The sequence below is a fragment of the Passer domesticus genome, chromosome 4, assembly GCF_036417665.1.
Source record: "Passer domesticus isolate bPasDom1 chromosome 4, bPasDom1.hap1, whole genome shotgun sequence".
NCBI lineage: Eukaryota > Metazoa > Chordata > Aves > Passeriformes > Passeridae > Passer > Passer domesticus.
In genome coordinates, this window is record NC_087477.1 from 27586072 (window position 1) to 27598924 (window position 12853).

Genomic DNA, 12853 nt, shown 5'->3' on the forward strand with positions numbered 1-12853 from the left:
CCGGGCAGCGCGTCATCTGCACCTGAAACACTGGCGCTACGCGCTTGGCTTCCCGTGGGGAAGCATTTCCAGGAGCCCCCGGGGGCACTCGGGCCCCACGCCCGGCACCGAGCGCGCCCCGGGCTCGCTCCCGCCGGCCCCGCCCCGCCCGTGGCGCCGCGCGAGGGGCGGCCCCGGCGCCCGAGGGGCAGCGGGCGGGGCGGCGCGTGCGCACTGCGGCCGCTCCGCTGCGGCGGCGGCGGCCGTGGCTGTTCCCGGCGGGATCAGGTGGGAAAGGTGGGAGCTGCGGCTCTGCCGGCGCCGTGAGGGGAGGAGAAAGAGGAAGGTCCAGGCCGGGCAGGAGCTCGGCTGGCTGGGGCGGCGTGTGGGGCTGCCCGGCCGGTGCCTCCCGCCGTGCGTGCGGGGCTCTCGCGTCGCCCCCGCGGCCGCAGAGCGGAGCCGGGCTGGGCATCCGGCGGGGCCCGTGCCGTGAGTAGGTGCTGCTGCTTTATTTCCGATACTAAAGCGGTGTGTGGGCCTGGGGGGCCGCGGTCGCAATATAATGCTGTAAACCTGGTTAGTTTTCATTATATTTATTTATAATTGTTGTAGTTATAACTAATATAATTAATGTTGATTGAAAGCTCCACAAACAAGTCGTGTGGGGATGGCTACCGGTTGGTTTTTCATCCTCTGGTTGCTCTTGGTTTTCACGACGGTTTCCACCTAATATTTACACTTTACACTCCTTGTAAAGATGTGCTCGCCTCCTTTAAGGAACAGCTTGTAGCCTTCCCAGGTAACTTTGCAAAGTCTGGGCTTTCGCAAAAATATATTTTAAATAATATTTTTAGATTGATTACGAATATATGTATAAAGCTGCTAATGTAATTCTTTTGATTATCTTTACTTTTAATGAAATTATTTTTCACAATGAAAGTATTAATTTTAACTAACGGGCTTAAAGCTGTTCACTGGAGGCAGGGTAAAAATAATAAATTTATTAAAGTTGGATTGAGAGAATAATCTGAGGGATCAAATGTACAGGTGAGCTGGTTAAAATAGAGTACTGCTGAACACTTGCTATCTTTATTAAATATTAATTAAACATTAGTAATTTTAATATTTAATGTTTACTTTTCCATCTAATTTAAAAAAATAGGAAGCATAGTGAGAGGCTGGTGTTCAGATATATCTTGAGATCTTTAAAGGCCTTAGAAGAGCAAGGGTCCAGCCAAAGAAAATGAGAGCAGGGACAAGAGCTTGTAGATGAGTAGTAAAATGAGTAATGCAGTTAAGAAAATCAGGGAATCTTAGGTATGGAATTCCCTTCTGTTAAGAACAAGAAAAACAGTCTTATGGATGTTGTAAAAATGCTGAAGTAGTCAGTGCAGCCTTTGTTCAGTATTCCTGGGAAGGCTGTAGTCAGATATTTGCTCAAACTGAATAAAATTGTATGATTGGAATGCAATCAGAGTATTACTTCTTAAAAGAAGAGAGAAAAGCCAGATGATCTCTGATCTCCTGAATGATTCTGAGGAGGTGGTTTGGGAAGGGAATTTTTCAGTAAGTAGAGGACAATTAAAATCAGTGTGCACACAGGAAATACTCTATTGTGGCTCGTTGAGAGCAGTCTGGATTAAACTTTTTTTTTCAGTGGGCAATGCACTTAATAAGGGGGGAATATGAGGAGTCTGCCTTGAGTTTTACAGGATTTCTGCCATTGTTCAAGCTACTGAAGTGTGCTCTAAAAATAATTCTTTTTAAAGATCTTTTTTTAAGAGCTTTTGAATCTGACTTGTAAATGACTCACTTTTTAACAGTGGTGTCATGAAATTGCTCCTGGAGAGTTCAGTTTTGAGTGAATTTTTACTGTTCCCTGGAATGTGGAATACAAAGTTGAAAGGATTGCAGGCACTGTACAGCTAAGGGCTGGAATTAAAAACCAGCTTGAGAAGCTTGGTAGCAGGTTGGAAAAATCAGTGTAACTAAGCTCAGTTCACAGGAACTGAGGGAGGAAGAGAACACAGGAATAAAAAAAAATCAAAGGTCTGGTTAGTGGAAAGGGTGTCAGTGAACAGCAAACAGTATCCCAAAAAACACTGGGCATTTATGCTGCATTTCAGCACTGTATGCACAGTAAAACCAATACTAATTGAGAATTATGTTGTTTTAAGTACCCAGGTGTTGCTTTGTCACATTAACAAGTGTGAGTAAATATAAAGACAAGGGAAGTGATTACTCTGATGAAAAACGGCCTTAGCTAAAATGGTCTGGTTATTTTTTTTAAACAACACTGCTGGATATCTAGACTCTGCAGGAATATTAGGTTTATTAAACTTTGTGAGGGGAGCTTGAAAGACATAGACACTCAAGAAAAGAAAAAACTAGGAGCAAATTTGATGAGTGCCTTCACATCAATAGCAGGGTTGCTGTGTAAAGGCCAGTGGTTAACAAGTCTTTGAGTTCTCTGTAGATCAAGAGATGCTTGTTTTTAGGTGGTGATACTCGATTTGGATGCTAAAGGAAAATCTTTAGCTTTTAGGTTGATGAAACCTGAAGCTGGGTGTCCACAAATCTCTTGCTGGAGAAGTAAATGCCTGGACAGACATCTCTCAGGCACAGTCAGGTCTCTCAAGGGCCTTTACACGTGTGTATTTGAATAGCTCTGTGCATACAACGTGGTGGAATTGCAAGTTTTAATAGGGGAAAACTGCTTTGGAATCTGCAAGTTTCCTTGAGCCTGGATTTTTATGGAGCTTTAGTAGGAAGGGCCCATGATGTATCCTTTAGTGTCTGGTGTTGGGTGTGTTGCGTGCTTGCACAAGGGTTTGCTTCCAGGTGTGCAGCTTTTAAAGGTGTCTCCTGCTGGTACAACCTGGCTGCTTTGGCTGGGGAAGGCAGACTGTCCAACCATTTAAATCCATTTCACTCTTCATAAACTGTGCTTGCTAAAACATCTTCAGTTGGCTGCTACAGGGCTGGAATGTTTTCTGGAAAAGAGAGAACTTCTGTGAGAAAGATAAAGGATAAAGAGTTCAAGGAGGGGGGAAAAGCTGCTGCTTTGTCTTGACCAAAGGATGTGCAAACCACAGAGGGGAAAATGGCAAAATGAAGGTGTGCTTGATCATGTAATGAAGATGTTCATATATTCATGCTGTTAATAAGGAAACAGCAGCCTGTTAATGATCTTTGGAATAACTGAATTGAAAAATCAGATATTTCCAGACAATGCTTCTAAAGATGCAGTATACTTTTCCATTTTTCAGCACATGTCAAGGAGAAGGCCTTCTTAAAAAATTTTTTGTTTTTACACAGCCTAAAAGAGCAAAGAAAAATTTTATTAAGTGACTTAAATTCCTTTTAGAGCTAAGTATTGATGTCTCATTTAAAATGAGGTACTTTTACTTCTGCTAGTAAAATGTCTGGAAGTGTTACTTGAGTGAGCTGGCCTGTTGCTACAACATTTTTCTTCAGTACTTCTATCAGCTTTCAGGTTTTAAGGTTCTGAGAGTATTGGAGGCTTCAGCAAAGCTATCCAGAATGTATTGTTCTTGAGCAGGCCTTCTGTCATGAAAATCTGACTCATTTAGTTCAACCATTGCAAATTTTCAGTCTTTCTCATCACTAGTACACAATATGTGGCCGATTTATTTGTCAGGAGTGGTTTGGAGTTGAAATTCTGGGGTTTGAGAATATTTTCCTGTTAGATAAAAAGAAATAAGCTCAGTTTAAAACAGTAGGGAACTTGAATGGTGTTTCTTGCTGTGTATTTCAGACCCCCAAAATGTAATGCCTCCAACTTTGGAGAACCAGTGCAATACAAGTCTTGCATTATTAAGTTATTTAGAACTTTGCTCTGTGTGCTGAAGCTTATAAGAAAGCTCAACATCATTACCTTAAGGTATTCTGTATACTTTGAAAATTCTAGTAATGTTTTTCTAAAAGCATATATAATCAAGTTTGTGATGTAATCTGACTGAGCAATGCAATTTCTGTGGTTTACCTTGTTTTGATGGGATGTTTGCATAGTCCTTGTGTCTTAAGGATGGGATTTGGAATTTTTCATTAATTTTCTCTTTAAGTCACAAGAGTGTCAAGACTTGCTGGTGATAATATTCAAAAGATGTTTTCTGTGATGTTTTTGAGATGTGGTTACTTGAATTACAGGTGAACAAATTAGCTTTACTTTGTGAGGTTGAAATTTCTATATATATTTTTAAAGGTCAGAAGAACAGTATTTTTGGTGTCTCTGTAAATGTGAGAATTAAAATGAGTGCAACTCAACCTCTCTTAGTTCACTGTGACAAAAGTAAAAAAAAAACTGCCCAGAGCTTGGATTAGAAGGTCATTTGAGCTTTAAAATTCACAAGTCTGGGATAATAGTCTCCCCAATGCTTAACAAACATAGTTTGAATTTTGGTGCAGCATAGGGAGTGGACTAGATGATTTTTGAAGGTCCCTTCCACCACTCAAACCATTTTGTGATTCTGTGAAAAATGTTTGTTTTTCAAGTAGCTGTGCAGTAAATGTTTTGTAATTTTTTCCAAGGTTTTTTTATTTAGATAACATTAGCATTAATATGTCTGTGAATATATATACAACATCTGTAGGATTAGCTGTGTAGTGTCCAGCTGTCTCTTCTGAGAGAGTTGTCTTTGAACAAGGATTTTGTCTGAAGCTTTTTGTGACACTCGCTGTTGTCAGTATTTAGTTTTTTCTACACATGGAATTATTTCTTCAGATTTTGTTTATGGTAGTTAGGACTGGAGTCTTGTGTATGAGAAAGCAGGTAAAAGATCTCTGTCAAGTCTTACGTTTGCAAAATTGAAAGAAAATATTCAAGGTCCAATAGAAAGTGTTTGTTGCACTAGAGAAGTCAGATTTCCTGTGGGACTTTGTAGCTGCAGAGTCACTAGTACATGGAAAATGTTGTCTCTGGCTGGTGTCAGTTCTGTAGTGGGTAAGGCATGGATCTTGTGGGTACCAGCCTAACTCAGTCCCTTATTTGCTGTCTGGGAGAGGCACTGGAAGAGTTTTTCTGAAATTAGCAGAGCATGATGTGATGTCATGCATGTAAGCAAGGGTAGGAGGTCAGCTTTGATTCTCTGACTTTTTAGTGCTCTCTGTTTAATTTTAAGCTTTAATGTAGTTCTTTTGGTGGAACTTAGGTTTCTTTGGAATTTTAAAAAAACTATTTTAAACTACTTCCTAGGAAATAGTCAAGTGCTCTGTACTTTACAAAACGCAGCTTAATTAAGTTGTCGTATGTGTGGTGATAGTCTGGGTGTTGAGGCTGAGTGTGATTACTTGAACAATGCAAGTCACAAGTTAATGATTCCAGATGAAGTTGTAAAGGTCAGGAAATGGTCTGTGAATAAATGTGGCTATAACTAATTGCTAAAATTATACAATTTGTTTAAACTCCCATTTCTTATTTTAGGGGAGAAGTATCTCTTGCTCTAGTTTCTGGATTTGTAGATTAAGAGAACTTTTAAATGTATCTGTGGGAGAGAATGATGTTGTACTACTAGCCTTTAAATTAACATTTTCAATCTTAATTTTTTAAAAAACAGAACTGTAATAACCAAATTCTGAAATCCTGACTAACTCTATATGCATAAATTAGAACAATGCAAGTATGTCTTATGAATGTTGCAAGCATGTATTGAGTTCGTAAGGACACAAAATTTACACATATGTGGAACCCCTTACATATATTGCATATATATATTCTATATATTTATACATACTACTTTATATATATATATTAATAAAATATTCTACAGACGTGCAAAAATGCTCGTGTGTGTATGTATAAACCACAGATTCTGCAGCCTGGTATAAAAGTGTGAGGCCAAAGAATTAAACTGACTATGTGAACAAACAAAGTCCTTTAATTTTCCCATCAAGCTAAAAATATGTCAACTAACTGCTTGTTTTCTCTCACTAGAAATGACAACCCCAAACAAGACCCCACCTGGTGCTGATCCAAAGCAGTTAGAGAGGACTGGAACTGTTAGAGAAATAGGCTCACAAGCAGTTTGGTCTCTTTCATCCTGTAAGCCAGGTAAATCACAACAATGATGTAAGAAGTTGAATGCACGTTTATGTTGTGGGAGGAAGACATCCACAGCAGTAAAACTGCTGTAGTGTAGGCTGTAGTTACTACAAATAATGTTGGCCTTCTCTATATGTGGTACAATATGGAAGTTATAACTGTATCAGAAATCCTTCTATGAGGAACTATCTGATATGAACTAAACAGAACTCTTAACATATTTTATTTTATTTTATTATTTACATGGTGAACAAACTAAGCCATGTGAGCAGAATCACACTCAGCGTAGTGAAATTGTTTCTGTGCTTTGGCCTTTTGTCTGGGTGTCTTCCATTTTTAACTAAGGATGACCATGCAGCTGGGTGACCTAAATGTTCTGCCTGAGCTTTGAAACTTTTTGTGGGCTCAGCTGTTACAGGGTGGCCCTAAAACCCTGCAAGTAAAATGAACCTGTGGTCCTCAGGGGCAGTTAGTGATGCCTGCTCAAAATATCTGAAAATATGTATTCTTTCCCTTTGGGGTGGTTGAATTGCTGTTTCAGAAATATCTGTTGGGAATTGATCAATTGTCTTGCTGCAGCCTAGGGTTAGTGATCCCTTTATGTATTGTGCTCAGGCTGAATGACTTTGGTCTGAAATCCTGGAGTATGGGAGAAAAAATGTCTCGTGGTTTTGTTGCTGAAACAGGCTGAAGAAATTTTTTCATTGCAGATTAAACTTCAGCTGCTATTGGAAATGCAACTAGTGTGAACAATCAATAACAGGATATGATTAATAAAAGGATAATGAGGGAATAGAAAATACAAAGCTGGAGTTGCTTCTTCAAATGTGATAGCATTAACCTTTAGGAATACTGTTTTTTCCATCTATTGCCTGTTCTAGCTAGTACTTGAAAAAGCAAAAATATTTCAGGACATGACTTGAAAAGAAAATGTTACATTTGGCTAAAAATTTATAATGAATGGTCTCTGCTAATGATTTTTTTTTTAAATTCAGCAGTTAAGTTACAGAAGACGTGGAAAAGTCTAACTGTTAATTATTACTCTGGCAACCAATATGAATGACTACTTAACCACTTGAAATTCCCCACAGACCTCAACAGCATTGAACTTCTGCAGATTCCCCTATTTCAGTTTCATGTCAGAAAAGCATATGTGCACCTTGGATATCTAGAACTATTTCCTAGTATATTATGACTTGAGAGACATTGATTTGTAACAGTTGAAGAGCTACGATTGCATCACAGAAATGGGATGTTCAAGGTTATAACATTTTCTTTTTCTTAGGGTTTGGAGTGGATCAGTTACGAGATGATAATCTAGAAACTTACTGGCAGTCAGATGGATCACAGCCTCATTTGGTGAACATCCAATTTAGGTATTAAAATATATTCCCTGTGGGTTAGGGTGCTTTGTACTGTTCAATAAGGTAGGAATTCTTGAAGTGCAAGAACTAACCCTGGGTAACAGGGCTAGTTCTGTTATCCAGCTGGTAAAAAGTCATAGAGCATTTCAAAAAATGAGATTTTCAAATGTTATGATCACTAAATGTCTAAATAAGCAACGAAAATGAATGGTTAATGGCATGTCAGTTGTGACAGCATCACGTTTACTCATGTGACTTATGTCCTGATTTTGTGTCTTTGAGTGTCATTTGGAAGGTAGATGACTCCTATGTAACCTAACAAATGAGTTTGAGAAACCTTTTTTATTCCTTCCTGTGTAGGATGCTTTCAGAACTTTTTCTTTAACCAAACTTGAGATGTTTGTCCCCCTTTTTTATTTACTTTTTGGAGAAGGCCTTGGTCTAATAAGAGAACCCATATTTGAAAAGCCTAACTTAAACTTCATTATGTACAACTGCTTATTTGGCATCTGTTTCTTGGTATACTCACATTTCTGAAGGCAGGCAGAGGATAATGTTGAAAATCAAGTGTATGCATAATGTAATGTGGAAAATCACCTAGTTTTTCAACAGCAAGTTTCTTATGAATCACTAGGCACACTTATATTCATTTTCAGAACATTTAAATCCTTAGTTATTGCAAGCTAGCAACAAACTCATTCCGAATATTTTTCTTTATGATGCTCACATAGCTTGTGTTGCTTCTTGCAGAAGAAAAACAACAGTGAAGACCTTATGTATTTATGCAGACTACAAATCTGATGAAAGTTACACTCCAAGCAAGATCTCCGTCAGAGTAGGAAATAATTTTCATAATCTCCAGGAAATCCGGGTAGGTCAACGATGCTTTGCATTCTATCTTAAAACAGTTCTCTCTTGTTAAGACATCTGATGTAATGAAGTGGTTTTTGGAGGTAAAATATAGCATTATGCTTGAAGGGGGAAAATCGCTGGGTTTATTTTGATGTTTGCTTTTTAGTTTTTATCTTGTAAATTTGGTAGATTGCTTTCTGTTATTTTTATAAGACTTTTTACCAAACATCGTTATAATTGAATATGTTCATAAATTAAGTTTTACTTTTGAGTATTGTTTCTGATATTTTTCTTTTTAATACTCAACAGTCACTGAGATGCAAAAATTTTGGATGTGATGTGGTTTTTTAACAATATGAAGCAAAATCCAATTTTCAGTTCTTCAGATTGGCTTGAGATTTTGAATGAGACAGAGTTGTAGTGTTTTGTTAGTGTTTTATTTATAAAAAGATCAAATCCAGTATTATTTTTCTGGTGATGCTTCTAGTCAGAACTGTGATAAGATTTTAATTGCTTTAGGTGCTTAGTTTTGCTTACCTTTTGGTTAACAGTAAAAGCAGGTTTGAAATAATCCATGATCTTGCTAGACATCCACCTTGGAAACTAATTGGGTTCCTTATAAGCAGGTATCTTTGCTCATTCTGAGTCAGGGTAGCCTCATGTTTCAAATTCCTCTTCTCTGGAGCTCAGCAGTTACTGGCTGGTATTTTGGGAAGGTTTGACTTACCAGCCTTATATGGTAGGTGTTACAATAACAGGATTGGGATGATGAGAAAAGGGTGGTGCTAAATGGAGGCTTGAATTTTACTTCTGGGGTTTTTTTTTTCATTTTGGATTGTTGGGACTGAAAACCAAAATCCAAAGAGGAATTTGTAAGCTGTAGATACTGTGGGAGTAAAAAATGATTTATGATGTTCTCTCAAGTTTTGACTTACACTTTTATCCTAAATCTTGAATGGAAAGCTCTTGATGTGATTTATTTTTCTTTAATTAATTAAATATTCTTTTGGAAGAAATAAATCATCATGTTATTTTGACTTTCATCAGGTGTAAATTCTTTCCATCTTCCTAATTGTATGTAGCCTTTGGGAGCTGCACAGTATCTGAGGAAGGGCAGCTGGATCCTTCCACCTGTTAGGCTGTGGGTCAGTTTTCCAAGTATCCACTAGATGTCATTGTTGTCCTTAATGATCACTTTGATTTTTGCACTTTTATCTGCCCTTTCAATAACTAAATGATTATTCCACTTTTTGTAGTCATGCTTAGTACAGTACTATACATCTTGCTGCCTAACTTAAGTTTTCATACAGTGGTAAACTCCTGCTCTTGAGGGTATGTGTATGATTAATGTATTAAAAATCTATAAAGCAATAAAATGTATAACAAGTGTATTAGTTTTCTCCAGTGTCTCAGGCAGTATTTCTTTAGCTCTTTTCTTGCCAAACACGGGATTCTATGCATAATGTATGTAGTTAAAAATGGTGCTTCTATATGAAACAAGTTACTAGCATTTTTATGGTATATGAATGTGACTGTGATATGATGCATGACAGAGTAATTCTTATGCATACCACATGCTCTTGTGCTTTTTTTACTTCCAAACTGAGGAGGAAATATGGTCACACTTCTTATTAATGAGATACAATATTCTGATGCTGTAAAATGCTTGTGACTGTCATCACCATGATGTTACATGTTGCTATCAATTTTCATATTTTCTAAACTGCTTGATACTGTTTCTTGAATTTTCCTTCAGTCTTGAAACTTTTTTCAGCTTCTCTGACACATGGGGAGGTTATTAAAGCAGTGTGAACTGTTATGAGCTCTTTACAGAAATCTGCTTAATTATACAGTGATTGCATTGGCTTCAGTACTGATTAACTGGGTGGAAAATCAGGCTAAAGCATTTTATATTTTTCCATGGATGCTTGCCCAACTCATAGTGTGTAATGAATGTGTTTTCTTTTCTAATGGTCTAATTTTCAACACAATGCAATATGCTGTTGTGCTAAACTTTGTCACAAATATAAGATCAGTATGTAGGCATATCTTGTTTGGACCCTAAAATGAATTTCTTTTCAGAATAAAAGATTTCTTCCCCCTCATTTGTACCCCATTGTAAGGGTGAGAACAGCCCTTGCAATCTGGCAGAATTATTCCCTTGCTCACTGCAGTTAAGGTGTGTGCACTCAGCCTTTGCCTATGGCACTTAAGTGCCATTGTATCACAGCTTGGAGAGCAAATATTTTCTCATTTACAGTCATGGAGTTTTCCCACATGATGGTACAAACAGTCTGGATGGACAAGATAGTCTGTATAGGCATTTTTGGAACAGCATCCAGACTCCTCAGGATATGATTTAAGTTATTACACTTTTTCATGATAGGAAAATAGTCACTGCAAAGGATATGAGTGAAATGCTGTCTGTGAGAGATCTCTGGTCTTGTCAGGTGATGCTCACCTGTTTATTGAACATTTAGATGTTCAGCAATTCATTTTGCTGTAAGGAGATTGTTTTGATGCTAAGTGCAGGTGGTATTTCAGGGTATAGTCTCAATCCATATATAATACATATACACACACCTTGTAGTTAGCAATGTTTTCTGCTGTCAGCCTATAAAGTAGGATCTTTACATAGACTCAGGTGAAAGCCCTTTAATTTTAATACATCTTTGTTGGCAGGAGTATGAGGCCTTTTAGGGTTTTTTTTTAGGAGTTTGTTTGCTTTTCCCTTGGACTGCAGTCTGGTTTGTTTTCAGTTTCTCTTCTATCCCTTTTGGCCTTGCCTGGTGTTTTGTAGCCAGGTGCATGCACAGCAGCCTCCCTGGTGGCATGGGGCTGTGGCTGAGCACCACGGACAGGGCTCCTTCTTTCCTGTTTGAAGAGATTATGCACTAGAGAGGGGAATTACCAACTGGAGGAATGCCCAAGCTGGGAGGCTTTTCCAAGAGGCATTAAGGAAGTGACCCCACTGTAATGCCTTTACTCCTCTGGTGCCAGTGACTGTAGTGAAGAGGTTGGACTTAGCCAGACATTTTCTGAAACCCAGCAGTGAGCAATCTTCACCTGTTTTCTGTACCTGGAGTAGACTTAGATCCCAAGGAGCAAGGACATGCTGGCTCACCATAGGGCTGTTGAGAGGTAATCAACCAAGAAAATGTATTCTTGTGAGTCTTTAATCAAACATCTCTAAGGTGCATTGTTGTCCTTAATGATCACTTTGATTTTTGCTCTTTTATCTGCCCTTTTATCCACGTACAACTCCAGTACGTGGAGTACTGAGTTGTTACTCCTTTAGATTCCTGACTAAGCTTCAGGTACTTTGGCTAGAAACCATTCCTCTGTGTTCCATTCAAGAAAAAAGGCATTTCTGACCTCTAATTATTCCTTGGGCTCAGAAATTAAAAATAGTCAGTCTGCTTTCTGCAAACTGCTCTTGATGCTAAGAAAAGACTGAGTAAACTTTAGTTTTATAGAATTTCAGTCTTTCCTGTCTGTCTCTAGGATGTTCTGTAAACACAATCATCACACCAGTTGTTCATTTTGATTGTTATCTTGCTGTTAATGATGGCTGAGTATGGATTTGTTTCATCAGGATGCACACAGATGCACTGCTCCGTACATCTGAAGTTTACTGGTGGTGGAAATCTGCAAAGCAGGGGAGTAGAATCCTCCACTGGTATTGGTTACTTATTAAGCCTTGTCATCGGTAGGAATCAAATTTCATAAAAAAGGTTATTTCCATTTGTACTCTGTACAAATTTCCACCTTCCAGCAGAGGATATTTTGTGAATCACCAGCTGAGATGTTCATATGAACTCATCTTTACAAAAAGAAGGCAAATTAAATGATGTAACATCACTGTTCCTTGCCAATATCATCATCACTGTAGGTGATATGACCTTTTCATCGTGCATGTGTTTATGGAAATAACTAATAGATGCTTCAAGCTGTGGAAATTATGAAAAGGATTACAATTTTCTTGCCCTTTGATACTGTAGAATGGTAAGACATCAGAGCAGAGCGTACTGTGCAGTCATGAGAAGTAGGTATTGAAGGTATTGAAATAGCCTTTTGTGCATACAAAGTGTGTGTATACAAACAGGGAGGCCTACATTAGAGCTAGTAGAACACTGGGCAGTTATTTTGGCCCACACACTATAAAATTGTTAAGCATTTTTGTCTTGTTGTGAAGTAATATTTTAAGACAAATAAGCATCTCTTCTGTAGAGGAAAACTAAACATGGTTTTTATGCTGTGGTACATGTTGCATACAAAAGATATTTTTTCTTTTGTGTCTGAGCATTCAGAAACAAATCTATGAAGGAACCTTTTCTTGCCCCAGAAGGGCTGAATTAGGCAAGGGTACCTTAAAGAGGCCCTGTATTTTTAATTCTGTCAGTCTGACTTTACTCTCTGAAGCAGAGGAAAAGCCATGTGAAACAATGTGGCAACCGCTCTATGGAAGGCAGCAAGTTGATGAAGTACAGAGCTTTCCTCAAGGGAACTCAAGTACAGAGAGCCTAGGAACTGATGGAAGCACTGAGTGTTGCATATCTGTGAAAACCTCTCTTGCACTTACAACCTTTTTCACAAT

At 38.3% G+C, this 12853-nt stretch overlaps 1 protein-coding gene across 11 annotated transcripts in view; it reads left to right on the forward strand.

Moving 5' to 3' along the window:
- ANAPC10 (anaphase promoting complex subunit 10) overlaps positions 1-12853 on the forward strand; it is a 171007-nt gene that overhangs the window by 544 nt on the left and 157610 nt on the right. For 2 of the 11 annotated variants that reach the window (XR_010360826.1, XM_064416774.1), the window contains exons 1-4: positions 157-276; positions 5933-6049; positions 7326-7416; positions 8155-8275. Coding sequence is in view for 9 of the 11 variants with exons in the window: in XM_064416774.1 (XP_064272844.1) it covers positions 5935-6049; positions 7326-7416; positions 8155-8275 (327 nt within the window). In the remaining 2 variants the exon portion in view is untranslated. The other 9 variants (XM_064416772.1, XM_064416769.1, XR_010360827.1 and 6 more) reach the window with 8 other exon arrangements.